Source organism: Chlamydotis macqueenii, chromosome 27, assembly GCF_036417535.1.
Source record: "Chlamydotis macqueenii isolate bChlMac1 chromosome 27, bChlMac1.mat, whole genome shotgun sequence".
NCBI classification, from domain to species: Eukaryota; Metazoa; Chordata; class Aves; order Otidiformes; family Otididae; genus Chlamydotis; species Chlamydotis macqueenii.
The window spans coordinates 5,237,963-5,265,907 of NC_141582.1; the positions used below are offsets into that span (position 1 = coordinate 5,237,963).

General features: G+C 59.9%; 3 protein-coding genes across 3 annotated transcripts; 2 read left to right on the top strand and 1 right to left on the bottom strand.

Annotated features, from left to right (window-relative positions):
* Window positions 1-425: 425 nt before the first annotated feature.
* On the top strand, window positions 426-10,841 carry NCAPH (non-SMC condensin I complex subunit H). The gene is made up of 17 exons (XM_086767892.1): window positions 426-625; window positions 717-810; window positions 1,124-1,216; window positions 2,504-2,642; window positions 3,192-3,310; window positions 3,634-3,823; window positions 4,405-4,496; window positions 4,642-4,838; window positions 5,306-5,454; window positions 5,996-6,093; window positions 6,525-6,641; window positions 7,848-7,955; window positions 8,612-8,767; window positions 9,088-9,204; window positions 9,421-9,506; window positions 9,845-9,920; window positions 10,381-10,841. Exons 1-17 carry the CDS (start codon window positions 426-428, stop codon window positions 10,438-10,440), a joined length of 2,091 nt encoding a protein of 696 aa, XP_086624018.1. The 3' UTR covers window positions 10,441-10,841.
* A 688-nt stretch (window positions 10,842-11,529) lies between these two features.
* Window positions 11,530-19,398, bottom strand: LOC147597434 (STE20-like serine/threonine-protein kinase). The gene is made up of 18 exons (XM_086767987.1): window positions 19,226-19,398; window positions 18,121-18,285; window positions 17,957-18,005; window positions 17,584-17,733; window positions 17,416-17,488; window positions 16,865-17,059; window positions 16,503-16,584; window positions 16,307-16,417; window positions 14,401-16,212; window positions 14,154-14,284; window positions 13,619-13,742; window positions 13,293-13,472; window positions 13,059-13,188; window positions 12,843-12,967; window positions 12,569-12,754; window positions 12,317-12,442; window positions 12,111-12,224; window positions 11,530-11,989 (listed from the first exon to the last, which is right to left on the bottom strand). The coding sequence occupies exons 1-18, from the start codon at window positions 19,370-19,372 to the stop codon at window positions 11,882-11,884; spliced, it is 4,008 nt and encodes a 1,335-aa protein (XP_086624113.1). The 5' UTR covers window positions 19,373-19,398; the 3' UTR covers window positions 11,530-11,881.
* A 2,556-nt stretch (window positions 19,399-21,954) lies between these two features.
* ARID5A (AT-rich interaction domain 5A) lies at window positions 21,955-27,567 on the top strand. Its single transcript, XM_086767957.1, has 7 exons — window positions 21,955-22,008; window positions 24,168-24,266; window positions 25,056-25,221; window positions 25,311-25,363; window positions 25,462-25,559; window positions 25,664-25,811; window positions 26,048-27,567. Exons 2-7 carry the CDS (start codon window positions 24,207-24,209, stop codon window positions 27,314-27,316), a joined length of 1,794 nt encoding a protein of 597 aa, XP_086624083.1. The 5' UTR covers window positions 21,955-22,008; window positions 24,168-24,206; the 3' UTR covers window positions 27,317-27,567.
* The last annotated feature ends 378 nt before the right edge of the window (window positions 27,568-27,945 follow it).

Consider the following 27,945-nt stretch of genomic DNA (forward strand, 5'->3'; position numbering starts at 1 on the left):
GCGGGGCCCGCCCAACAAACCGCGGGGTCAGGCCCCCGACGACGGCGGGGCCACCCAAGGGCGGCGGGCGGTACCTAAACCGGTCGGCTCTGGCGGCTCCTCCTTCTACCAAGCGGCTGAGCGCTGCGAGAGGAGCCCGGGTGGCGACCGCGGGCCGGCGAGGCGGGAAAAGGGACCGGGGCCCCGCGGGCTGAGCGACCGGTGCCGCCGCCGGCACAGCGAGGGGCCGGCCCGCCGCCCCCGGCCCCCTCCCCTCCTCCGGGCCGCGGACCGTTGCGCGCGGCGCATGCGCGCTGCCGTTGCGCGCGGCGATTCAAAACCCGAGCGGGGCGGCGCGGAGCGGAGCGGCCCCCTCGTCCGGTTACCCGCGCCGCGCAGCGAGGGGAGGAGCGGGCGGCACGGAGCGGCCAGGCCCCGCCGTGAGGATGAGCGCCCCGAGATCCCGGCGAGCCCCGGCCGCCTCCCCCGCCCCGCGATCCCTGGGTAGCACCGGCACCCCCGAGCTGGCCCAGTGTCCCGGCAACGACGATGAACGGGAGAGGCGGCAGCGCCGCCGCTCGAAGGTTACCGACCTCCGGCTCGACAGCATCGACTCGCCGCTGCGCCTGGCCTCCCCCGTTGGCAGGTAGGGCCGGGCCCGGCCTGAGGAGGTGCGGGGAAGGGGGTGGGGGGGGTGCGCGGGGGAGGAGGGTCCCCAAACCGGCTGTCTCCCCCAGGCAGGCGGAGGCGTGGGTGCCGGCCCTCCCGCAGTGGAGCCACGCTCAGATCTCGGACCACTACACCACCTGCATCAAGCTCTCCGCCGAAAACGTGAGTCTGCCGCCGCGGGGAGGGCTCCTCTCCCCGGCCCCTCTCCGCCCAGCTCGGTCTGCCGGCGCTTGCGAGGCCGGGAGGGGCTTTAAACTCCTTCAGCCACAGCCACGCGGGTTATTCTTCATCCAAACCCTCAGAGCCGCGTCCCCGACCCCAGCCAGATCTGGGCTTCTGGTGCTGCCTTCCCAGCAGTGACGATGTCGGACATAGCGCAGACCTTATCCCCTCCGTCCTGCTGGGATGGGGGTTCAGACACTTCTGACAGCTGTCACTTGCCAAGGGATCGGTTCCGAGCTGTGCTTTGTTTCAGAAAATCACCACGAAGAACGCCTTCCGCTTACACCTGATAGATTACATGGCCCAGATCCTGAAACACGATGACTCCGAGCTGACCGACTTCAAGGTGAGAGGAACGGCTGCCTGGTCCGGGTGGTGCCTGGTCTCCGTGTGGCATTAGCCTAAGGTTTAGTCAACAACAAACCTCAAATAACGCTGGAGGTGGCTGAGCTGGTTACTTCACTAAGAATATCTGGTAGAAGCAGCACAGTCGCTTTTTGCAGAAGCTTACAGTGTTGAATCCTTTTGCACCACAGAAACGAAAGGCTGAATTCTTTCAGTTATGGTCCTTCAGAAGGAGAGCTTGTTTGAAAGGAGGGCTTGTGCAGCTTCTGAGGTCAATGCTGGAAAAGAAAGAAAGTTAGTTCGCCTAACTCCTGGGCTAGTTTTGGTCCAGGATGGATCAGAATAAGAGCTTGCCAGGGCAAAGACTTACTCGCTGTAATTGTTCACTGATGCTAGGAGGGAGAGCTGAATTCTTGGTTCAATGAACAATTGGCAGAGCTTTCGGACGCGGCCTCAGGGAACCCCTGAGCTAGCTGTCTTATGGTTGATGAAACTGAGGAAAGGATGGGACATGGGGCACAGGTTTTCAGTGGGTGGTCCTTTGCCTTCTGGGTGGGGGTCTGTGACCAAAAAGGGCACTTGGCATCTCCTGGGCTTCACCTCTTTTGACTTTATGATTTGGGAAAATAGAATGATACCAAGAGGATGACCCAAAAGAAGGCATGAAGGAGAGGTGGAAGAGAGACGACTCTTGGCAGGTGCAAATGTGCCTGTCCTGGTTTTGTTTAGTGAGGGGGGCCTAAGGTGGTAGCTTCTGTAAGAAGCTTCTAGAAGCTGTTTCCCCTTTGTCCAGTGGACTCGGCCTTGGCCAGCAGCGCATCCACCCTAGGCCTGGCCTTGGCCAATTGGTAGCAGAATGTTCCATGATAACACCTCTGCAATAATGTATTTAAGAAGGGGAAAACGGGAGGAAAAAAAAAAAAAAATAGAAGATGTGAAGGAGCTGAGGCGGGGGGGGGGGGGGGGGGGGGGGGGCGGCGGCGCGAGCCTTGTGGGCCTTTCTGCTCTCCCCATTGCTTAATCTTGGCAAGTTTTTAAGTATTCTTCTGTGTGATTCCTTCCAAGAGACCTGATAAAGCAAGTTGTAGGCTCTGCCTGGGAAGACACCTGTGCACCTAGGTCTCCAGTAGGTTTGGGATAAATCCTTTTCCAGTTGTTTGCAGTTTTGCTTTAATACAGAGCATTCAGAAGTTCAGCTCTGCAGCTTGTCTTCTGCGTCTGCATCTCCCAGATGAGACTTCTTCCTTCCTTTCTAACTAAAAACGCCATACTTTGTTCCTGCTGTCAGATGGCAGCTAGCGTGCTTGATGCCAGTGCAAAGATTTACGCCATGCGCGTCGATGTGGTCCACGCAGATACCTACAAAGTTCTCGGAGGCTTGGGCAAGCCCTCGGCGCCTGCAAAAAACGTGGACAGCCCAGAAGAAGGTGTGCCATTCGCTCCTTTTCAGTTACGCCGCTACTGTTCCACCTGCGCATGAGTGTCAGCCTACTTACATAGCACCCGTGAATTTCGAAGCACTTTGTACATCCAGGAGAGGAGAGTACTGCTAAGTTCATTTTTCAAGGGCTGGGAAATCCCGAATTAGTTTGCCTGGTTGCTTGAGGAGGGAGGGTTGAGCTGAGAACCTGAATCTGCTGTTCAATCCTGTATTTGGCGATTTGGCCTCTGAGATTTGAGAGCAAACCAGAGGTGGCCTAATCTGAAACACTAAGAACGAAGCGCCTCGCTCTTTGCTGTCCTTTGCTTTGAAAGGTAAATGTGCTGTTAAGATAAAATAGAGATGATAAAAAGGAATGCAGCATCCAGGCAATGAAACATTGATGATTCCTGCTAATAGATGCTTAATTGGGTAACATCATGCCCACTGAGTTTTTGTATGTTTGTCGTACAAACTGAAGTAAGAGTTGTGCTATCCCTCTGCGGGGGATTTCAGCACATTTTCTAAGTGTGACTTGTTCTCCTTTTCCTTTTAGAAGACAATTTGGCTCCCGAGGCTGTCAAGAGAGTTCAGACAAAGAAAAAGCAGTCATTCAAAACCATCGAGAAGAACTTGAATAACATCAATGTGTCAGAGGCTAATCGCAGACGCGAGGTGGGTGGAGGGGGGCTGCTGTAGCAGCTGCGTTCTGGTGGAGGAAAGGAGATGTCGCCTCATCTTTCTCGTTGCTATTGTTTCCCTTATTGTGCATTCCTCTCTTGGGCTCTAACATTCACATACACATCTGTGAATTCTGCTCTTCTGCCAAGATTGTTCCTAGTCACGTATATTCCTTCTCTGAGAGCTCTCTTCTCGCTGAAAAAGATTCGTGGGTCATTCTCCCTTTGGGCCTGTACTTCCAAGCCTCCTGCAGACACCTGCTCCATCCCCTCCACCTGCTCCGTTCCTTGATTCTCTGCTTCATGCCCTACCTGTAGGTTGATCCCATGTTCCAGAAAACAGCCGCATCTTTTGATGAGTGCAGCACAGCCGGCGTTTTCCTCACCAGGCTGCGTACCCAAGGCTGCCAGAGCAAGCTCCTCTTTGACTCGGATATCATACCTCTCCCTTCTTCAGAGACGCTCGTGCTGCCGAACGCTGATCCTGTGGAAGCGTCGGATTTAAAGTGTGAGTGCCGGTAACTGCTAAGCAAAGGGGCCCATCCAGGGCTTTTGATCCTTTTCATCGTCCAAATGTGCTCATTTGAGTCTCAGCCAGCTTGACTTGTGCTTTTGGTCACTGCTTGGCTACCCTGTGGCACCACTGCTCTGATCCTGATCAAGTTGAGACTGGTTGCTGGAAAAACAGGACCTCTGTGGGTTTTGGATGGCTACGTGTAGCTTAACCTCTGGCAGGTCTGTCACACAGCACATGTACGTGGTCTGAGCTGTCCAGTGGTTGAGATAAGGAGGTCAATCCTTAACCTGGAGCACTTAAGAGTGTTGGAGCCTGTCCATGCTACCAAACCCCGCTGCTCTGATAAAATTCCCAGCGTTATGCTCACCCTCAATTAACGTAGCAATCAAACTCTCCCTTTCTGCTGAGAAATAAGCCTGACTGCTTTTGCAGCGAGCCCTGCGCTGCCCTAAATGCAAGAAGGGCTGCCTACATAGGTGGCTCTGAGAATGATTTAATGCCTGGCACGTGTTTCAGGTGCCGGTTGCTTGATCCTATATCTGATGTTCCCCCCTTGCTCTCCTTGTCTCTAGCCCTGCTAGCGCGGTGCATTGAAAAACGCCCCATCTGCTCTTCACTAGCGGGTTTCCGGTTTACAAAGTGGGATGCTGAATCCCGTGGTGAGGTATGTTTGTTAGCTCCGTGCCAGGTGGGATACTCGAGCTGTATTCCGTGCTCACCTCCAAAGCGATCTCCGAGATACACGGGGTGGTGGGGTATTGCAGGGCTGCTGACATACTGCATTTTTTTCTTACCTTCTTTTCTTACAGTCAGTGTTAGATAAATTCAGGAAAAGCGACCAAGTGTTTGATATCAATGCGGCGATAGACAGCGATGTGGAAGACCATGTTCCCACCCTGCCAGACGACAGCTTCCATTCTGACTCCCCCAGGAGTCCAGTAACAGACAAGACTGGGGAATTCGCAGAAAACCTCAACTGCTTTGGAACAGGCCACCAGCGTAAGAGGTCAGTAGTCACTGCAAATCCATAGCTTTGCTTTGATAGCAAGCCACAACTTCTGGCTGCTCTCTGGGGAATCTTTTAGTTACTGCGTACACGTTTCCCATCTGGCTGTAGCTTGCTTTCTGCTCGAGTTTTGGGTACATCCAGGAAAGCATTACAGTAATTACTCTCCAAGAGGACTTTTTCATACGGTCACATTTCCCCAGAGTGACTGCTTGTCTGCTCACTCTGCTGCCCAGTTTCCAGCCTGCCCTTTCGCAAACCTCTGTTTCTGCAGCAGCCTCACCGACTCCAAACAGCGCAACACCCCCGGTACCGTTCGCCGATTAAAGAGCGGGAATCCTGCATGCATGCAGGCAGAGGGAGCGGGCGATGCCTGCACAGAGCTGATCTGGATATTAAATGCACGCTCAGGCTCAGTTGCATGCCAAAAGAATGATTTCACTGAGCAGCATGTGTGCTCTTTCCAGAACTGATGCGGTTCCTTTTGGAGAGGGAGACATCGAAACCATGTGCCTTCATCTCTCCATGAAACCAGGGGAATATTCCTACTTCAGTCCCCAAACTCTGTCCATGTGGGCTGGCCCCGAGCACTGGCATTTCAAACCTCAACACACAGGTATGTATTTGGAGATGGCGGCTCACACGCTACAGACCCAGCTTCTGCCAGGTCCTGCTTACCTGTGGCGGTGGGTGGCACCTGAGTCACAAAGCAGGGACAGTAAAGAAGGGGACAAGCCTGCGTGGCTCTCTTCTAGCCAGCTGGGAAGCCGTACTGAGCGCAGACAGCAGGAAGGCTCTCAGTCACAGGTGAATCCTTTGGTGTCCAATGTATTCTCTCATTTGGGTTTGTTAATGATGCTTGAAGTTGAAGAGGTGTCTCTCACTGCAGCGACAGGAGATCCTAGCACTAACGCAGCTCCTGCTGCTGTTTCTCACCTTCTGCATAAAACCTGAAGATTAGACTTTCTGCTTCTATAAAAAGATACTGATCCCTTTAAAACATTAAGCTGAGAACAACACCTATTGCTCTCCTGTGATAAAGGGAAGAGTCCCTGTCAGTGACCTTTCTTGTGTGCAGCAGATGTTCAACTTAGGAGTGAGCTTGTTGTCCTTACTCTGTCACAAAGCACTGACAGTTTCCTTCCTTTCTGCCATAGGTGCTGAAAAAAAGACCAAGAAAAAGAGTGCAAAGAAAGCGTTTGAAGTGAACTTTGATGAGGATATTGACTTTGAGGCATATTTCCGTAAGACCGAGGTAGGTGCATGCTGAGTTTCTGCCGCTTTCTACTCTCTTTTGCTGTATCGGTGTGGCTCGGAACAGTCATCTGCAAATGGCTCATCTCGTGCTCCTGTGAAACCGGCCCTGTGAGCCCGTACGTTCCTTGATGCAGGGCCTTCTGACTCCAGGTCACATTACAAAGAGAGAGTTTTATCAACTGTGGGGTGGAGAATCAGGCTAGATTCTTCCTGTCAGTCAAGGAGACCTTGCAGGTCCGGCTGTGTGTCCCAGCATGCTGCACAGAAGCCACTGGGTGCACTGACTGGACCAGTATGGAACTCCTCTGTGGAGGTATCTCAGAACTTGCCTCCTCTGAGATAGAGACCTGTGTTCAAAGGACTTATTCGTGCAGTAATCTTCTGAGCAGTGGACAGCTCATGGGTAATGGTATTTATTACCTTCCCCAGGCACCTACAACCCTAGCCAGATCCACTCACCGGAAAGCAAAGAGCACCACGCTTCCCACAGACTTCAACTATGACCCCAACAACCTTCTCCAGCTGTTCCTCAAACCAAATGTTAAGGTAAGAGTCTTCTCTAAAAGCCTGTTGGTGATGATTCCGTGCACAAAACCCCGCTTCACCCAGTGCCTGAAGTGCTCTGGGATGCTCTGCAGGGCTGGAGACCGGCCAGCGTGTCTCTCGCTGACCTGACCCAACTCGGGGATGCCGAGGCGGCTGTGCTTGGCTGTTGCGCTTTACAGGGGGCTTGCTAGAGGGCTGGTACGCGAGGAGAAGAGCCAGCAGGCAGGGAAAACAGGAGGTGATGAAGGAACAAGGCACAGGCCTTGCTTGGGGAATTATTTAGATTTTTTAGAGTTTTTTCTTTCCTGACCCCTTGTTCTGGTTTTGTTTAGTGAGGGGAGGCCTAAGGTGGTAGCTTCTGTAGGAAACTGCTAGAAGTCGCTCCCCTTTGTTCAGTGGACTCGGCCGGGCCTAGGGCGGACCTGCTGCTGGCCAAGGCCAAGCCGATTGGTAGCAGAATGTTCCCTGACAACACCTCTGCGATAATGTATTTAAGAAGGGGGAAAACAAGAATTAAAATAAAAAAAAGAGAGAAGATGTGAATGAGCTGAGTGGGGGCAGAGAGGGGGAGGCGCAAGCCTTGTGGGCCTTGCACCCATCACCCTCTGACCTCCCTCTGGGCAGCCAACTGGGCCCAACTCAGCCCAGCCCAGCTGCAAGAAGTGGAGAGATGAATGAGGGCCCACTGGGACAGCCGTTCTGGACGGACTGCACCCCATGGAAGAGATGACCCACGCCGGAGCAGTTTCACGAAGGACTGTGGCATAGGGGTGGGACCCCACAACGGAGCAGGGGAGGAACATGAGGAGTTCTTCCCCCGACAACGAACCAGCGGTGTAAAACAACGCATGATGAACTGACCGCAACCTCCATTCCCTCTTCCCCCCTGTGCTGCTCAGGGGGGAAGGTGGTAGAGATAATAATGTTAAGCCCGGGAAGAGGGAGGGGTGGGGGGAGGTTATCTTGTTCCCTGTCTCATTCTCCTGCTAGTTTTAGAAACAAATGAATACTTTTCCCCAAGTCAAGTCTGTTTGGCCCACAGCGGTAACTTTAAGGATTTCTCCCTGTCCTTATCTCAAACTTCAAGCCGTTTTTCTTATATCGTCTCCCCGTGTTCCCTCAGAGGGTGGGGGGAGTGAGAGAGCAACCGTGTAGTCTGGTCCTGAGCCGGGCTGAACTACGCCACCCCTGGTCTTGTCTCTGTAGGTCAGCAGGTGGCCTGTGCCGGACAGCTCGTTGGATCATGAAGACGCGATTGGCGAGTACGATTACAACAACCCCAATGACACCTCCAATTTCTGCCCTGCCTTGCAGGTAACGGCAACAAGAAGATTTCTTTCTTTTGCCTGTCTTTGATATACGATGAACAATTTAAGAAGAATCTGTGTCCAGAATTAATTACTAGCGAAAAAAGAATTGGTGCTGCTGATTATGACAAAGCTGTAGAAGTCTGTGTGCAGCCTCTGTCCCCTCACTCCAACGACATCAACTAACGCCTTGGGTGTTTGCCAGCCAGTTTGCTGCAGAAACCCCATCCCATCCTTTTCCATGCATCTGTGCCCTAAAGTAGGAATAAATGCCAGTGCTCACCTCTGCAGTCATCTCTGCACAGCGAGGCTTGCTCCCAGCTGTTTCGAGCTCCCGTTGAAGTAGATTTCTTCTAAAGCTTCAGCTTTCTGCCAGGTGTTTGGACAAGTCTTGGCTGGTCCCACACTGGGACGAGAGCCCTCATCTCTCTTCTCTTTCCATGTAGAGCAGTCTATTGATATTCTGCACCCGAGCTCTCCCTTGGGTTTAGCCTTAGCCCAGCCCTCCATGGGGAGAGGCTGAGTAAGAACATGTTCCATGGGGAAGGTGGGCAGGTATTGCCACCCTCCTGAGAGGCAGGTGCTCTCTTATCTCAGTGCAGAACATCTCTGGCTCCTCAAAGCTAGAGGGGTGGCCTCACTGCTCTGTCTCTTCTTGGTCAGGCTGCAGACAGCGATGACGATAACGACCTCGGCCAGGCAGGGCAGTTCAACCTTACCGCCCACCCGGAGCACCAAGATGCCGAGTTCAACAAAGCTGTCGGCGATGGCGGCATCACAATGTACGGAGAGCAGAACCTCATTGCTGAGCCCCGGAAGGTGAGGACTTGTGTTGTCGTCGAGCTGTGAACCGCTTGCTGGGCAGGTCTGGAGCAAAGCCTCTCACCACCTCGCAGGGTTAGGAGTCCCAAGACAGCGGTTCCCTGGTGCAGGATCTCCTGGGTTTGCTACTGGACACTTTATTCCCAGATGAATCCACGTGTAAGAGACAGGAATTAAAAACCAAAGGTTTAGTAGTAAGGCAGCATTCACCATTTTTTCCCCAAGGAGAACCGTGTTTGGATTGTTCCTGTGGTCCTGGTTGAGGATGCTGCTTCTGCTCAGTCGCTCTCAGCTAACCCTGGACGTCTTTTCCTCAGGTGAATAAGATAATAATTCCGTATGCGAAGACAGACAAGAAAATAGACATGAAGAGGTTGAAGAAAGACATGTGGGACCTCTTGACTGCTGGACAGAGCAGCAAAACAGCAGCAGAGGTGAGTGCAGGGGCAGCCAGACACCTTGACAGGCCTGAGGCTAAGAGAATGCCCTGCAGGTAACCGCGCTTAACTCCTGCGGCGACAGTCGTGGGCAGGTTTAGCAGCGACTCGGGATGGTTGGCAAGGACAGGCTGAGGGTAACTTGCAGTGGTTTTTCTCTGAACACTGGGGAGTGAAGTCTGTCTCAGCACTGTCTGTCTTTTTGCTAAATAGGTGGAAGGTGCAGAGAAAGAGAAGGACACATCAATGGTAGTAGGAGAGAAGGTCTTCAGCAGCACCATAAGGGAACTGGCTCACAGGTAGAGAGGCCCTAAAAAAAGTTGGACTGGTGATGGGGGACAGGTTTCAGCTGAGCTTGGGCAAATGCTGACCCCTCTGTGTCTATTACAACTTGCTAACTGAACCCTGATGTGGAAAAAGAAAAAAAACTCTCTTCTCTTGGTCTCTGGGTTTGCCTGGGTGAGCTACAGGCTGCATTCAGCTTGGCAAATTCTTCGCTAGCAGGAGGGGAAAGGTGGAGAAAACCAGATCCCTGGGGAGGAGCTCATCTTTGGCGACTGGTCCTTTGCAGGCGTGCTCCATCCCTGGGGTTTCGATAGGCTCTGGCCATCCTAACCTCCTCCCTTCTCTTTTGTAGGCTGCCTCCCCCGATGGCTAGCAATCTGTCTGTCCCCTTAGCCTTCGCCTGCCTCTTGCATTTGGCAAGTGAGAAGGTAAGCGCAGCGTGCACGTGGGAGCCGTGGTAGGAGCAGCGGGTGAAACACGTGGTGAAAAGCACCAGCAACTGGGTCATTTTCTTGCTACATGAGGAGTTCTCAACTTAAGTCTCTGTTTCATGCTCATAGTGAATATAAATCAGGCAAACGTGCTGGAGCGGACAGCCTGTGGTTCAGCACTCGTAGCGTTTCCTGCCTGACTGCTGTCTGTCCTTCCTTCTCTTTGGGTCTGGCAGCAAAGGCGTGAGCGCTTCGTTGCTCAGGGTTATTCTAAGCGTTACAAGCGTTTCAGACTCCGAAGCAACAGCCGATGGGAAGCCTCGGTCTTGCGTAACAGAAGGGGCTGGGGTTGTTCTGAACCTTCATTGCATGGGTTTTTTTTTTTTATACCAGGCCTTCAGGCTCAGAGGGGAAGAATCTGGCTCTGTCAAACTTGCTTTTTCTTTTCTGTTCCCAGAATCTGAAGCTGGAGAGCCTAGAGGACCTGAGTGATATCCTGGTGAAACAAGACGACTGAGCCCTGCGCGGAGCAGACCGCTGGCGCTGACCCACAGGGCAAAACTCAGCTTCCCAGCCAACCGGTGCTCGCTCTGGACTGTCTCAGCAGCGGCAGGTTTTTCTCCTCCCAGCACCGTTGCTGAGAAATCCTACTGGTCTCTGCACCTCAGGAAGATTTTTTTTTCAATCAAGGCTGTCCTACCTAAACATAGGACCCATACGCAAGGGCGGTTGCAGCTCAGCCTGCCTGGCTCCTGCCATCTTCACTCCATCAGCTCTTTCCTGGCTCTGGGCAGCAGAGTTCCTTCATCGTACTGTGAACCGCCAGTGCCTCCTGGCAGAAAGCTCTCCTGCCTGTCATTCCCAGTACGTGGACTGCCTGTAACTCATGTCTCCAGTTCCTCCTGCAGCCCTGTTCATCCTGTGAAATTATTTCTCTTCTATACTGAGCTTAAAGATAATAAATTGCTACACTTTACTCCTTTCCCACCTCAAAGGCCCATCTATAGTCTCCAAAACAGGAGAGAGATTCAAATAACACACAAGTGTCAGGGAGCTCCCTAAAGAAACAAGCTGGGATCCACGGGGGATCGCACGGCCAGAGCGGCACCAGCCTGGACCCAGTACCTGAGTGATGTGAGCAGGACCAACCTGGAGATGGTGGCTGGGTTCAACCAAGAGCGGAGATCACCAAGCAAGTTCGTGGTGTGGAGGGCAGGATGGAGATCAAGCACAGAAGGCAGTCTGCAGGTCAGGATCAGGTCTGAGGTGATGGACCAGCACTCTGGAGGCAGCTTAGGCAGGGACTGAAGTCCTTGAGCTGAGCTTTAATAGATCTGGGCTGTGGGTGTGGGTCAAGGCCCCAGGTGAGCCTGGGTGAGGCCGTTAGGGCTCATTAATGCCCTCGGCCCTGACTGGTGGGTGGAGAAGAGCTCTGTGTGGGGCAGTGGAGCCTAAACCTGGCTCCAGGGCTGGCCTGGTGCTGCCAGCTCTGCCCCAGGGGCACCCCTGGCACTGGCTGGGCACAGGCCGTGCCCTGAGGGGGCAGCTTGGGGGCACATGGGGTGCAAGATGAGTGTTTTTAAGTAAAATAGTCACAAACAGGGACTTCCTTAACAAAGGGTGTATTTCCTGGAGTTGCAATTCAGCAGAGGGAAGATCCGCGTGGGAAGCGCCAGCCACCCCCCGTAGCCACGGCTTTGAGACCAGTGGGGCGGTTTCCCTGCGGGGTGATTCGGGGTGGTAGCACCTGCTTTACCCCAGCGTGGGTGGGCTCAAACACACCCCCAGGATCCGCACCACGTCCTGCCCGGCCGCTCGGCCTCCTGGCTGTGCATCCCCGGGGCATCTGCCCCTCGCGTTGCCCTTGAGGTCCTTTGCTCCCATCTCCCAAAAGAGCCGTGGGACCGGTCCCCCGCCAGCTGCGTCCCCCTGGCTCCCCGATAATCCGTGCTGTAGCGTCAGGAGAGGAGGTGGAAGAAGCGGGTGATCCTGTTGCTGCTGTGGGCGCCGTGCAGCCTTCCTCGCCGCTGCACCGGCAGCAAGTTCCCCAGTTCCTCCTCCAGCATCTGGAGAAGAAAAGCAGCGCTGCCGCGTCCCCTGCCCTGCGTCGCAGGGGCTCGCAGCAAGGAGAGCGGCTCTCTGTCGCGTCCTGTGAGCTGGCCCGAGCCCGGCCGCAGTGCCACTCACCTCCTTGCGGGCGGCCAGCCGCTGCTTCCACTCGCTGAGCTCCATGGTGTGCTCCTGGTCCAGCCGCCCCAGCTGCCGCCTCTCCTGCTCCGCCAAGAGCTGCATCTTCTCGCTCTGGGAGAGGAGAGGTGGAAAAATGGGAAGCAAGGTGCTCCAGGGGTGCAGGAAGCCCCCAGGGTGGACAATTTTGCAGCGGTCCCCAGTACCTGCATCTGCTCCAGCTCTGCCAGGCTCTCAGCCTGCTGCTGCTGCAGCTGCCGCAGCTGCTGCGCCTGCTGCTCCTGCTGCTGCTGCGCCTCCGCTCGCTGCCGCCTCTCCTCCTGCTGCGCGAACTGCAGTGGGGGACAGCCCGCATCACCCTCCCCTTCCCCGAAACCCATTGCTTGCAGCTTTTTGGGGGAGTTGTCCCCGTTCTTTGTGCTGAGGAACCTCGCTGGGCCCGGTCAGGTCCTCCTTACCTGCTTGGCCCTCTCCCTCTGTTTGGCCCCGTTACCCTCCTGGACCTTCAGGTTGTCCTTGAAGAGGGCCAGGCGGATTTTGGCGTCGCAGCGCTGGCTTTTCAGCAGCTGAGCCCGTTCCTGCGCCTGCTGGCTCCTCAGATCCTCCAGCAAGAGCTGGTGGAAGCGGTTCATCCTCTCCGTCTCCTGGGAAAGGCGCAGGAGAGTGCTGAGCCAGGAGAGGGGTTGAGAGCCCGTGGGGCTGGGGAAGCATCACCAGCGGGTCCCACCCCACCTTCTCGTGGCGCTTGCGGAGCTGCTGCCTCTGCAGCGCATGCTGCTCCTTCGCCTGCTGCCGGAAGAGCTGGTACTTCTCCTGCAGGTGCCCTTGCTCCATGCTCCACACCACCGACTCGCGGGCTGCCAGGCAAGACCGCAGCACTCCAAAAATCCCCTGCTCCCCTCCCTAAGAACCCTCCATCATCCTCCTCCTCCTCCCAGCCCGGTCTACCTCTTCTGAGGCTGTGGATCTTGCTGATGCACTCCCAGTCGATGGACGTCATCTTCTTCTTGTGCTCCTGGACGATCCTCTGCAGGGCTGCGTTGAGTTCCTCCTGCTGCTGCTGCAGGAACCGCTGCTCCTGCGGCAAGCAATGGAGGGGCTTCACCCCAGCACCCGTGGGAGATGGTCCCCAGGCTGCTGGCGGGCCTGGCCAGGGGACCCAGCGCCGCCCTACGCCCTCACCTCTCTCCCATCGCCCTTCAACTCTGGCATCCTCCTCTCGCACTCCTTCTCCTGCAGGGACTTGAGGCGCTTGGCCTCCTCACGCAGCTTCACCGTGTACTCCAGTTCCTGGCGCTCCTTCAGCTGCCGGTAGCGCCGCTCCGAGCTCTCCACCTCCCGGTCGTAAAACGCCTTCTTGCTCTGCCACAGCAGATCTGGTTAACGGGGCTGTGGGGACCAGAAGGAGCGGCCACCGAAGCAACCGGACCCCACCACCACCCAGACCCCGGCGTCTCCCGCAGTGGGACCCCTTGCACGCGTCCCTCCCTGACCGACGGTCCGGTTACCGTCATCTCCTGCTCGATGTGACGAAACATCTGCTCCCGCTGCTGGTGAAACTTCTGCTCCAGCTGGCTCTGAGTTCGCTGCTCTTCCTTCTGCAGCACTCGCAGCTCGCGGAGGTCCTGGCGCCTAACGGTTTGGGGAAGCGGGGTGAGAGGGCGGCCGAAGGGTGCCTCTCTCTCCCAGGACGGCTAACTTGTAGGTGTCTACAGGAAAGGAGAAGCTCAGCCCTGGTGCAACATCACGGAGAAGACTTTCTCCAGCGAGAACGGAAATGGGACACCCACTGGGTCCGTGGTGGCCACACTCCCAAGCCCAGCTGACGTCGCTGCCCTTCCATCTCCCTTCACCCTTCCTACTCTGCTCGGGTGACGTGCGAGCTTGTGGGAGAAGAGCTTCCCCTCCTCTTTCCTTGAGCGGGCTGCTGGACACGCCAGATACGGGGCTGGGTGACATTTTGGCTCCCTTCGCCCCTGGTCCTCCTCAGCCGGAACTGGGTGGAAGATGCCCGGTGGCCCCTCTGCTACCAGCGTCACTCACCGAGCCGAGCGCACCATCTCGTCCCTCGCCCCAGCCTTGTCGACGGTTCTGGCGGTCGTCACGCTCACCTCCTCCCCGTCCACCACGAACCTCCGGGTCTTCTTGACCGTCCTTCGGAGCGAGGCAGGTTCCTGTGACGGAGAGCAACGGTTTGAGCTCAGGTGGCCCAAAATTACGTAAACCCAACACAGGGGCCCATGCAAGGTGGGGCAGCTTCACGTGGCCATGTTACCTGCAAACTTCTCACCTCCTGGCCTTCCCCGGATGAGGGGAAAGGCTGCGCTGCTGCAGAGAGGGCACCTGGACCGTGAACATCTGCAGGGTTTTCCATGAGGGACGGCCCCTCTCCTTCATTGGACGTGATGGAGGGATCTGCCCGCGCCTGGGAAGAGGTGCAGACAAGGGCAACATCAAAGCTCACAGTTTCTGTGGCCTTTGGGTGCCCACCAAGGGCCTCCTGGGGCTCTGGCACTGCTCCATGACCCTCCAAGCCACCCATCTCCTCTCCAGGTCCATCCCTTGATGGCCCTTCAGGAGCTGGACCAACCTGCACCCCTTCTTCTCCACGCTCGCCAGCATTTCCGTCGTGTCCTTCCCAGCCGTTTCCACGAGCAGCTCCTGGCTGGCTGTCTCCGGGGCTGTTTTCCAGTTTCTCTTCTCTTTTTTCTTCAGCAGGCCCTGGAATCTCCAGGGGGAACAAATCCTCTGCTGAATTTGGGGCCTCCTCACCCGCAGGTCCCTCTCCTGCACATGCTGCAGAGGTGGCCTCCGGTTCCTCTCCTGCCAGCATCTCCTCCCCTGCGCTGGCTGCATCTCCCGCTGGTTCACGGTCTCCGGTCACACACCCTTTTACAACACCCTCTTCCAATTTCACTTCTCCTGGTGCCGGGGCTTCCTTGGGAGAAGTTTCCACCCCAGTTCCAGCGTTGTCTGTGGCTTCTTCCTCGCTCCTCCCCACCTCCCGCTCAGCCAGGTCTGGGGGGTCAGCGATGGGCTTGCACACGGCGGAGTTGCTCTTCCCGTTGTTCCTCTCTCCAACCTCTCCCAGACTGGCTGGAGGCTCCTGCCACCCCTTGAGAACATCAGACCCCACCGCTACCTCCTCCATTGCACCGGGCATCAGCGACGCTTCACCCCATGGAACCTTCTCCACTATGGCAGTCTCCCCGGGCTCTCCAGCACCCTCAGGTCCCATGGGTGCCCTCCCTGCTCTGTCGCTGTCCTTCCCAAGGCCGTCTTCACCCCAGGTGGAGCCAACCTCAACGTTCAGGTCTAGCAACGACCGAGGAACCTGGTGCTGATGCTCCACCAGCGACTTAAAGCTCTGAGTTTTGGTCCCCGTGGTCCAGAGGTCCAGGGCTGCCACCAGCTGCCCCATGCCCGAGCCTCTGCGCCAGTCCCCGTCCGTGGGTGCAGGGTCTCTGCTCGACCCCTTTTTGGCATCGCTTTTGGGGGGTGAAATGGGGCTGTGCTGGGGTGCAAGCTGACCCTCCACGGGCGTTTTGGCCACGTTGGCATGGTGGCTTTCCTCCTGGGGCTCTGCCTTGGGTCCAACCTGCTCTGCCTTTGGGTCTTGCAGCTCAGCACCATCTCCTGCCCGCTGCGGCCCCAAGGGGAGCTTGGCTATGTTGAGGGGCATCCCCGGGGGGCTGCTCTCCTCCTCGTGACATCCTTGAACTTCTCCTCCTGCCTCTGCTGGGGCCGGTGTCCCTTGAGAAGCATTCAGCGCCGTCATCTCCCACCCGCTCGGCTCTGCCCCGCGCTGCTCCTTCGCTGTTTCCTTCGTGCCTCCGAAGAACGACCTGCGCCGCATCAGCTTCAGAAACTCAGCCGGCTTCTTCGCAGGGAGCCGCAGGGAGCCCACGGCCTCGGGTGAGGACCTCCTCCTCGTCTGCTTCAAGAAGTCAGACGCTCTCTTGGTCCTGGGCTCTGCCACCGCCCGGACCTCGCATGGGGTGCCCAGCTCCTCGCCGATTCTCCCCGCGGCGTCTGGGGGCCGATGCTCCGGGGACCTTACCGGGGTTGGGGGGCAGGAGGACTCTCCGTGCTCCTGCCCAGGCTGCGGGGTGGACAACAGGGAAAGAGGTGAGGCTCAACCAGCTCATGGGAAGGGCTGGAGACACCTTGCACCCCAGCCGGCTCTACTCACGCACCAAGGGGACCGCACCTCCCTCCTCATCCTCTTCCTCCAGCACGTCAGCCCGGGCTTCGGCCACCAACTCCCGCAGCGGCCGCTTGTCGGAGACGCCCGCCACGAAGGGGTGCTGGGTGGGAACGAGGGAGGTGAGCGAGGCCGGCACCGGGGATGGGTCCCACCGCCGCGGGCGGGCGGCAACGGGTGCTACCCACCTGCAGGAGCTGGCTGGCCGACCACCGCTCCTCCGGGCTCTTCTCCAAGGATTTCCTCAGAAAGTCCTTGAACTCTTCAGACCTGTGGGATGCTCCCTGTGAGCACAGGGCCAGGAGCTCCCCGTCACCCCCACTGTGGACCCCACCCCGCTGCTGCCCACCGGTGTCACCTTCCACGGGCGAAGGTGGTGTGATGGGAACCCCACGGTGCCACCTCCGGAGCTGGGCACGGAGGAATCATGACCACCATCATGTGTGGTCCATGAGCCTGCCCGGACGTGGCTTTGAGCAGGAACTGCCCCACGGGACAGCTTCTCCCACCGTCACCGGCGTCGGGGTGACGCCTCCGCACGGGGACTCACCACCTCCTGGGGTGCCGCAGGGTGGGCGGCTGGGACTTGGCGATCTTCAGCAGCACGCGGAGGGGGTTCAGCTCGTGGTAGGGGGGCTCCATCTCGGCCATCTCGATCAGCGTGATGCCCAGCGACCAGATGTCCACCTTGTAGCCGTAGGGGCTCTCCTTCGACGTCTCACACTGCACCACCTCCGGGGCCATCCTGCGCGTGGGAGGGGGGCACAAGAGGTCCAGCCTCTCCCCAAATCCAAACCCAGGTGCCGTCCCCTCCAGAGACATCCAGAGGAGAAGAGGCGAGGTTCAACCCCTCCAACGCTACCCCCAAGGGCCTGCACCCACCCACGCCCCACGTGTCCTCCATGCGTCATCTCACGCTATGGAGAAGCCCACCCCGGAGCCGGTGCTGGCTGGAGGAGGAATGATCCGGTTCCTCCAGATGTTCCTGGTGTTGAGGAGCTGGTCATGAGCATCTGCAGGAGGAACGGGACCCCTGGGCTTCCCCAACCCGCCTGCGCTCCCAAATCCCCCCATCCCTGGGGATTTCTGCCCCGCACCTACCAGTACGGGGTACCAATGAAGGAAACGCGCCGCTGGACGGTGCTGGAATTTTTGGCCGAGACGCCAAAATCGGCTGCAGAGCAGAAAGTGGCCGTCAGCGAGGATCCTCGGGGCGAAGCATCGCGGCCTCCCCCGGCCCCGCGGGGCCCCGGTTCCCCCGGGATTCACCCAGTTTGACGTCTCCGTCGAGGGTGAGCAGGACGTTGCCGGCCTTCACGTCGCGGTGGATGATCTTGCAGCCGTGCAGGTACTGCAGCGCCAGCAGCAGCTGCTTGCAAGCCGCTCGGATCTGCTCCTCCGTCAGCCCCTTCTCCAGCTCTGCCGTTAGCGCAAACGAACCCCGCTGCTGACGATGCCACCTGCCCGGCACCCCCTCTGCGAACCCGGGGGTACCCGGAGGAGGACGCGCCCCCCCAACCCATCCTCCCTCCTGGAGGTGCCGAGCAAGCCCGGGACCCCCACGCCGTGAAATTTGGCAATCCTACCCCAAACCCTCCCAGCTGGGGGAAAAAAAAAAAAACCACAAAACCCATTTCTTTACCCAAAATCGCCGCGTCCACAGCCCCTCCGGGACAAAACTCCACCAGGATCTGCAAGGAGAGGTTTTTCCACCCAGGTCTGCAAACGTTTTCCCTCCAGACCGAGCCCCCCAGCCCCGCAATGCTGCTGGGACCCCAGTTTGTGCCCGGAGTCGGGGGGGCTCACCCAGAGCCGCCCGTCCCAGTACAGCGCGTCCAGCAGCCTGGTGATGTTGGGGTGGTCGCAGCGAGCCAGGATCTCGATCTCCACCGCGTAGTCCTCCAGCTCCTCCTCGCTCGGGGTCTCGATCACCTTGGCGGCTGCCAGCGCCCCCGTCGCCTTGTTCTGCGCCTGGGGGAGAAGTTTCGAGGGGATGTGTGGGGGTACGGAGGGAGCGGCCCCCCGCCATTTGCGCCGAGGCAGGGCTTGGACCCGGTGCGTCCCTCTCCGGGCTCTTGGTGATGCCGAAGACGCGGATGTGGAGACCTCACCGCCTCCAACACCAAGGAGGGAGATGCTCAGACGCTCCGTGGGTCCTGGAGCATCCCACCGTATCCCAAACCCTGCGCATGGGTCCTGGAGCATCCCGCCGTATCCCAAACCCTGCGCGTGGATCCCGGAGCATCCCACCGTATCCCAAACCCTGCGCGTGGGTCCCGGAGCATCCCGCTGTGTCCCAAACCCTGCGCGTGGGTCCTGGAGCATCCCGCCATATCCCGACCTTTTGGCAAACTGCATCCTCCCTCGGATGCGATCGGCCCCACGACGGCTCGGCAAAGCCCCCCCAAGGACCTTTTGGTGATTCCCTGGCAAAACCCCGTCCTGGGAGCGATGCTGAGGCGTCCGGCTGCCCCGAAAACGCCGGAGAGGGACGAGGAGATGGGTTCGGCCAGGGCAAACCCAACCGGGGCCATCGCTGCCGTGCGCCACCGGCCCTGGAAGGCAGCCGCTGCCGCGGGTCTGACGAGCGACAGATTTGGGTTTCCTGTCGCGCTGGGGCTCTGCGCCGCGGTTTCAGAGCAAAACATCCCGGGCTCAGTCCCCGCGCTCCAACCAAGGAGGCGAACACCCACCAGCGCCGCGAGCCGGCAGCGTTCCCCGTGCCAAAGGCCGGGAAGGGGCTGCACCAGCATCGGGCGAGGACCCTGCCGCCCTCCGCTAAAAATTTGGGGCCGTTTAGAGGCTTTTTAGCTTCTTGCGTGCCGGAAGCTGCGCGACGCGAGGCAGCACTACAAAAAAAAAAAAATTAAGAATTTGCAAAACGCTCGGGGAATCTCGGGCGCTCGCCTACCTTAAGGACCTTGCCGAAGGCGCCCTTGCCCAGCTCGCCCAGCACCAGCCAGGCCTCCTCGGGGTCCACGTCCCGCCTGACGCGCTCGTACCGCCGCGCCGGCTTCGTCTTTTCCGAAAAGCCGAAAAGCCGTCGGAGAAAAGCCATGGGGCCACCTCCATGCGGAGGAAAAACCGGGGTGGCCGGGCTCGAGCTCCTCCGCCAGACGCCGTCGCGGCTGTCGCGGCCTTCGCGGCCTTCGCTCTTCCTCGTCGCACGCGCGGGCAGGAAGGGGCTGAGCGCCGCCCTGGGGCACACAGGATGCGCCGGCGAGGTGCAGGTGTCGAAAAGATGCCGCGTTCCGCTCGCATCCCAACCTCCGGCGTTATTTTTTTTTATCTGCGGATGGGAGAAGGGGTTCGTGCTCGCCCCGAGGTGCCACCCGCACCCCTCGACGAAGCCGACGCCGCGCGCGCGAGGGCGTAGGGGTCCGCAGGGACCCCCCCCCAGCGGAACACGGCCCTTTACGGGCGCATCCCCACGAATTTCCGCGTCCACGCGCACGCAACGTCCACGCGCAGCCCTGGCCAGGGTCAGCAGCGATGGGCTGGGCTGGAACAGGTCCCATGGGTGCTGGGGGCGGGGGGGTCGTTAAGCCTTATTAGTGCCCCCACTAATTAATTCTCCCTGGAAAACGCCTGGCGGAGAGGTGGCATCCAGCCGTGGCATCGCTTCAGCGGAGGGTCAGGCTGGGAGATGTCGGCGCTGCGGCCAGCCCCCCGCTTTGCAGCCCCCTCTTGTTGGGGAGCACCCAAACCCCCGGCACCCCCAGCACCCAAAAGCATCCAGCTCCACCTGCTCCCCTAAATCGAGGGGGGGGTTTCGCCTCCCAAATAATAAACCCCCCCGTGTGCTCCCCGAGGCGGCCGTTTCCCACCGGTTAATCACGGGGTAATTAAATCCCGGGAGCTGGTTTACGGCTTTATCCCCGTAACTCATAGCATCAGGCCTCAGCCCAGCGCTGCGCTGCCGTACGGGCGCCCCGCGGGGTTCCCCACGGGAGGAGGGCGCTGACAGCCCCCAGCCCCTGGACACGGAACCCCCGGCCCGCAGGCTGGATCCCCAGGGATGCGGGTGCCGCAGGCGCTGCCGAATACAGCGCCATCCCCGCAGCCGGACTCGGTTTTCAGCTCTTTTTTTCCTTCTCCTTTTCTTCCATCTCCTTTTCCTTTCCCTTTTTTTCCCTTTTTTTTTTTTTTTGCTTTTCCTCCTTCTCCTTTTCCTTCTTCTTCTCCTTTTCTTCCATCTCCTCCTTTTATTTTTCCTCCTTTTCCTCCTTCTACTTTTCCTTCTTCCTCCTTTTCCTTCTCCTTTTTCTCAATCTTCTCCTTTTCCTTCTTCCTCCTTTTCCCTTTTCCTTCTTTTCCTCCTTCTCCTTTTCTTTCTTTCTCTCCTACTTCTTCTCCTTTTCCTCCTTCTCCTCCTTTTCCTTTTCCTTTTCCCCCTTTTCCTCCTTTCCTTCCTCCTCCTTTTCTTTCTTTTCCTCCTTCTCCATTTCCTTCTCCTTCTCCATCTCCTTCTCCTTTTCCTCCTTCTCCATTTCCTTTTCCTTTTCCTTCTCCTTCTCCACCTCCTTCTCCTTTTCCTCCCTATCTTCCCCCTTTCAGGCCACAGCCAGCAGCGGGCTTCGCACGCCGGCTGAGCCCCGACGCCTCTCAGCGCACCCATGGCCGCTGTCACCCCGGCCACACCTCCCACCCTCACCCATCCCCCTTCCCCCAGCAACGGGATGAAAAACAAACCCCCACCCCCCCCCGGGCTCCAGGACCCCCCAGCTCCAGCCCCCCCCCCGCCCCCCGCCCGGGCAGCAGCCGGGGCCGGGAACAGAAACCCGAAGGGGTTGGGTTTTGGGGGGTTTGGGGTTTTTTTTGGCCCCTTTTCATTAAATCGCGCTATGATTGAGCCGCAGGCGGGCGCGTTCCTGGAACGAAAGGGTTAATGTCACCTCGGACCCCTCGCCCCCTTCCCTACCCCCGAGGGGGGACAGCAGCCAGACGCCCCCCCCCCCCAAACCTCCCCCCGCTTCTGCTTTCTCCGGCTGTTGGCCCAAAATGAGTCACCGGGGGATTTTTCTTTTTCTTTCTTTTTTTTTTTTTTTTTCAGAGCTTTTTCACAAGGAGTGGGGGGGGGGGGGATTCTCGGAGGGCTGCTATGAGGTTGAGCACCCATGGGCGCTCTCCAGCAGCCCCCCCGCCCCCCCCCTCAATCCCAGTTCGGCCCCAACCGTCCCCCACTTCAGTCCCGCCGCACTGGGATGCCCAAACTGGGGAGGAGGGACAGCGTCCCCGGGAAATGGGAAAACTGGGAAACGGCACCGCGGCGATGCCGGGGGGCTCGGCGCTCGGAGCGGGACCGGGACCCCGATCCCACGGGAATCCCGGCCACGGGGGACGTGGCCGTGTCCCCAGACCCACGGCGGGGGGGGGGGGAGGTGCGGGGGGGGCTTGGTGGCAGCAGGGCGGCGCTGCCGTCCCGGAGGGGCTCGGGCTGGAAAATCCGGCACAGTCATTCGGGGCGGCGCTGGGCGAGAACCCCAAAAAGCCCGAGCGTTCCGGTAACGAAAGAGTCAATCGCGCACGCAAACACACACTCACACACGCACACGCCACTTCCCTGAGTGGGGGATGACTCATCCCCCCCCCCGCCCCCCCCCCCCGAGCCCCGTCATCCCCCCGGTACCAGTAACACCAGCAAACCACAGAGCTCTTCCTCCGGCCGCCTCGATGCCATCGCCTCCCGAACCGGTGAGTACCGGAGGGGTCCTGGGTGGGCGTGGGGGGGGGGGGGGTCCTGTCACACCCCCACCACCGGCCACGCGTCACCCCCCCCTCCCGCCCCCCGCCGCCTCCGCCTCGCCCCGTCGCTTTGAGCTGAGACCGGCCGAACTCGGTGCATGCCACGGCGGCACGACCGGGAAAAGGATCCGGTGAGGCGGGCGAACCAGCCGCTGCGGGAGAATCCTTAAAAAAAAAAACCAAAAAAACCACCCCAAAAGTGGGACCCACGCGCACCCCGCGGCGGCACCCGCACCCGTCACCGACCCCCAAAGCCGGTGGGTGCCCTCGCCCGGCGCTGGGTGCCGCGGGGGGGGGGGGGGGGGGGGGGATTATTTTGGGTGCCAAGCGAAGGGATGACCTCAGCCCCGTTACCGGGGGGGGGGGGGGGGGCGGGCACCGGAAGGGCCTGGCGGGGCTCCCGCGCCACGCGCAGCCCCCCCCGGGGCCGAAACCCCGCTCACCGGGAGCTCAGGCCTTAAACCCCCCCCCCCCCAAACCCCCCCAGATTTGAGCTAACGGAGCGGTTCGGCTCGAGGTCCCAACGGGCGGCGAAGGGGTTTGCGAGTGGCGGCGCCGGGGGTGCGATGAGTTTGGCCGGTCTCAGCTCGCGCCGGCCCAGCTTTCGGGGAGCGACTCCGCGGTTTCCCGACGGCGCTGCCGCAAGCGCCGTTAATTATCACCGCGCCTAATGAGGAATCACGGCCCGGCCGTGGCCTCCCGCCGCCCGCGGTACCGGCGCGGAGCTCACCCGGCCGCGCGCCCCCCACGCGAGGCGGCTTCTGCGCACCGGCGGGGGGCTGCTCGGCCCCAAATCGGCCGCTTTTCACCCCAAAAAGCCCCCGGGGTCGTCCGCGCGCTCCCCCCCCCGGGAGGAAATCACGTCAGCGGCTTCGCTCGGCCGGGCCACGCGAGGGTCCGCACACGCACGGACACGCGTGTGCTTCGCATGTGCCTGCTGTGCGCCTGTGTGTCTGCACGCGCGCGCGCACACACACACACACACAGGCACGGGCGCGCGCGTGCGCCCACCGGCACCCACGCGCGCGCACCCCTCAGCAGAGGCGTGTACCCACACGCGTGTGCACATCTGTAGCGGTGTCCACACCTGCACACGCGTGTGCCCGCCTGTATATAAGGGTGCCAACATGTATGTACTCACCTGCACCCACATGTATATGCCTGTAGTCGTGTGTGCTCGCCTGTATGCACATGCACACGCGTGTTGGCACTGGTATACTCCCATGAACACGCTTGGGCACGCATGCCCACCCTGGCACACGCCTGCCCACCCTGGCACACGCATTTACCCACACGTGTGCCCCCCTCCCACACCCACCGCCCTCGAAACACACGAACCCACATGCGTAGTGCAACACGCCCACGCGTGAACACGCATGCACACGCGTATGAGCCCACCTGTGCCCACAATTGCACACACGCGACACGCACACGCACCTCCCCCCCCACCCCCGGCACCCACAGCCACGCGTGCACGCACATGCCCCCCCCCCCCGCGCCCCCCGCGCCGCCTTGCACACGCGTGTGCGCGACGCCCGCCCGCCGCACGACTACAACTCCCAGCATGCCCTTCGCCGGGCGGGAAGACTAGCGGCGCCGCCACCCAATAGGCGGAGGGGGCGTAGCCGAGCCACCCAATAGGAGGCGAGGGCGGGAGCGGCGGCAGTCACATGGCGCGGCAGCGGCGGGTGAGCGGGGCCGGGAGCGGCGTGGGGAAAAATTTTGGGGGGTCGGTGGGGGGGGGGCACAGCACAGGAGAGGGTCCCGCGTGGGAGTGGGGGACCCCGCTCACCCCCTTCCTCGGTTTCCTCAGGTTGGCACCCTCTTTTCTTTTTTTATCATCTCGTTTTTTAGGGTTTTTCCCCCAAAATTGGGCAAAAGGGGGGGAATTTGGGGTCTCAAGGGGGGAAAACCCCGAAATTTGGGGCGGGGGGAGCACCCAGGGAGCAGCTTTAGGCCACGGGGTCGCCCGCCAGGCACCGAAATCGGCCGTTCGGCCGATTTCGGTGCCTGGCGGGCGACCCCGTGGCCCAAATTATCCCAAATTTCCTTAGTTTTATATTTTTTGGGGGGGTCTCACCCACTTTTTAAAATCTTTTTCTTTGCAGGACCCCTCCTAAAATCAACAGGCGCCGACTCCTCGCCCCATGGAGGACAACCAAGCGCAGCCACGCGACCCCCAAGATCCCCCCGCCGCCAAACCGGCCGTGAGTGGGGTTTTATTTTTTTGGGGGGGGGGTGAAGATGCTGAACCCCCCCATATTTTGGGGCGGGGGGGGGTGTTTGGAGCGCGAGCGTCGCGTTTGGCAGCTGTGAAAGCGATGATGAAGAAGAGGAGGGTGAATTTCCCAGTGTTGCGGCGGGGGGAACACCCAAAACAGGGCATTTTTAGGAAAATAAATGAGCCCCCCCCCACCCACGCGGCTTCTAATTTTTTTTCAATCGCAAGGGAGGGGGGGTTTAGTTTTTTGCCGCCCTGAACCCGCTCTCCCTGGGGCGTTTTTTTTAATATTTAAAAAAAAAAAAGCCTCGAAACAGCTCAGCCGTTAAAACACCGCGTCTGTCACAAGCGGTGAAAAGAATAGAAAGAAGAAGAATTGAGAAAAAAAAAAAAAATAATAAAAAAAAAATAATAAAGTACTCGGGAGCCGAGCAGCTGCTTTGCCCAAAAATAGCAACAAGTTTTATAACTCCGGAAAATGTAGAACAAACAAACGAGAAACATTTTTAGCTGAGAAAGGCGGCGGCGGCGCGGGGGGAGGATGAATTTCTGCCCGTCTGTTTTCCTGGAAGCCGTTCCTCGTGTTCTCGCCCGGTTCCAGCGCTTTGACCAACTTGGCCGGCGGCCCAGGCTGCCGCCTAACGAAGCGAGAGCTCGTTAAGTGCCTTCGGGTTGTAAAGCAGCCGCTCTGGGCGGGTGAGAGAGCGGGGAATCGCATCAGCTCCGCCTCAGTTTCCCCATTTTTTTTCCTCCTCCCCCCTCCCGGATCCCGCAGGAGGCTCCGATCCCGGAGGACGGCTCCGAGCGGGAGAAGCCGATGGAAGAAGCAACAACGGGCGGTGAGAAAGAAGAGGAGGAAGCCTTCCTCGTCAGCCTCTACCAGTTCATGAAAGACCGGCACACCCCCATCGAGAGGATCCCCCACCTCGGCTTCAAGCAGAGTGCGTCCCGCGCCGGGGTGGGGGGGTGGGGGCTGCGGCCGCCGCCGCGTCCCCCCCGCTGACCCCCGGCCTCTCCTCTTGATTTCCAGTTAACCTCTGGAAGATCTACAAAGCCGTGGAGAAACTGGGAGCCTACGAACTGGTAAGCGAGGGTCCCTGGGTGCCGGGATGGCCCCCAGGTGCCGGGATGACCCCCGCGTGCCGGGGGGGTCCTAACCCCCCCCCCCCGCCCCGCCGCAGGTAACGGGGCGACGGCTCTGGAAAAACGTTTACGACGAACTGGGGGGCAGCCCCGGCAGCACCAGCGCGGCCACCTGCACCCGGCGCCACTACGAGAGGTAGGGGAGGCGGCGGGGGGGGGCCACGGCTCCGTGCCTCAGTTTCCCCTCCCGGCGCCGGTTCTCACTGCCACCCCCCAAACCGCGCCCCCCCCGCCCCGCAGGCTGGTCCTCCCGTACGTGCGGCACCTGAAGGGGGAGGACGACAAACCCCTGCCCCCCAGCAAACCCCGCAAGCAGTACAAGGTCTCCAAGGGCGCCGAGGCGGGCGAGAAGAACAAGAGGGCCAAGAAGGAGAAGGGCCGGGAGCAGGTACGCGCCGCCCCCCCCACCCCGCCCCAGGCCAGAGCCTGGCTCGGGTTTGGGATCAGCCCCGGGACCCCGCTCCAGCGCCCCTGTGGGAGAACCCACTGGGGTTACTGGGAAAAGCCAGGAGGGATTTTACTCTGGGGAAAAAGGAGGAGGGGGGTGAGGGCAGCAGAGGTGGGGAGGGGTCCGGGGACGCGGCCGAAGCCAGCACTCACCCCTCGAATCGCTTCTCCTCGCAGATCCCTCCGGAGAAGGCGAAGGCGGAGGCGGCAGCCAGCGCAGAGGATGGCGGGGACGCCCCGGAGCGGGGCGGGGCAGCGGAGGGATGCTCCAGCGCGGGGGTCTCCACCCCAAACCCCTCGGGAGGGGGTCCCGGTGCCTGCAGGACTCACCCCGAAACCTACAAGCGCCTTTTCTCCAGCTTCCACGCCAAAGGTGACCACGCCGTCATGTCCCCGCTGGCCAAGAAGAAGCTGCTGGCCCAGGTGAGCAAGGCGGAGGCCTTGCACTGCCACAAACGCCACGAGGGCCGGCGGCCGGTGGGCGACGCCGGCCCCGAGCCCCGCTGGCCGGCCGCTGGCCCCGACCTCCGTAAGGAGAGGAGTCCGGAGCCGTCGGGAGCTCAGGAGATGGCTCCGAGCGTCGGGAGCGAGGTGGGACCCGTCACCAGCGGCAGAGAGGGGCAGCCCTGCCCGCGGGGCGAGGAGCGGGGTCCGGCTCCCGCCGTCTTCACCGGCTGCTTCCACGCCTACCGCCACGAGATGCTGAGGCCCGTCGGCTGCCATCCGCTCTGGGGTTATTTCTCCAGCTTGAAGGATTTTTTGGAACCGCCTTCCGCCTTCCCGGCGCGATCCGAGGAGTCGGAGCAGCCCCAAGACCTGCGAAGCAAAGCCAAGCGGCCGTGGAGCGAGGAGAGCCGGCACGCGGGCACCTGCGCCGCCGTCAAAGCCTGCTGGGTGTCCCCCGGCGCTGGCTTGGCCCCCACGTTGCCGAGGGGCGAGCGCGGCCGGGAGGAGGAAGAGGCTTTCGGCCCCGGCGTGAAGTTACGCGCCATCTCCCCCTTCGTCAAGGAGGCCGATGGCCGGGACGCGGGCGCCGGCTCGCCCGGTGGCCAGCAGCAAGGGCTGGCCAAACCCAAGGCGGTGGTGGCCAGCCCCGGCTACGCCGCGGCGTTGCCGCAAGCCACGGACATTTACAAGGGAGCGACGCTGCATTTCCCGGCGAGTTTCGGCAACGCGGCGGAGCACCTCAAAACGCGGGGCGTGCCGGTGGCGCCGTCCCTCTCCGTCAACCCCTTCGTCGTCCCCGCTTTCCCCAGCCCTTTGGTAGCCACCGCCTCCACGCAGCTCTCCGACCCGTGCCGGCCGCTGGCGACTGGCGCCGGGCGCTACCCGGCGTCCTACGAGAGCTCGTTACGGCACCGGCTGTACCCGGCGGCGACGTGGCACAGCCAACCCACCTACGCCTCGCCGCAAGCGCCTGCCTTTCACCGTCACACCAAGCTGTAGCGCTTCCACCCCGCTCCGGATCGGCCTCGCGCTCGGGCGGAGAAGGGAGCCGGCCGGGATGCCGGAGCCTGCGGCGAGGGGACTAAGAGGAGACAATCTGACAAAAAAAAATGTCATTTTTTACTCTCGATCTTAGAGCTGTTTGTATCCGACACCGCTACACCGGTGACTTAACTACCGATATCACGAGGTTTTATATATAAATATTATATATATCTACATACACACATAAAAAAGAGGGAGCAAAATGAGTTGCTGAGGTTTCTATTTCGCTACAGACACCGTGCCCCGGCGCGGTTTCGTAGGATGAGCCGCGCAGCGCTTACTCTGCCATGGGACGCCGGGCGACTCCCTGGGCTGGAGCTCCGGCCGGCTCACACCATGCCATAAAAATGTGGGGTTTCATTACGTTGCCTCTGTCCGAGGCTCCGGAGGTTTTTTCAGGCAGCCGCTGCGTTGGGAGAGCCCGGAAAGGGCTCCAGGCGCTCGGCTCGCCGCTGCTCCGCACCTCCAACAGCCGCAGGAGCCGAGCCGAAAAGAAAAGCAGCGCCCGAAATAAAACTGGCTGGGTGGTCCCACGGTGTTTGGGGTGTCCGTGGTCCCCGCCATCGGGGCAGGGTTTGGGGGGA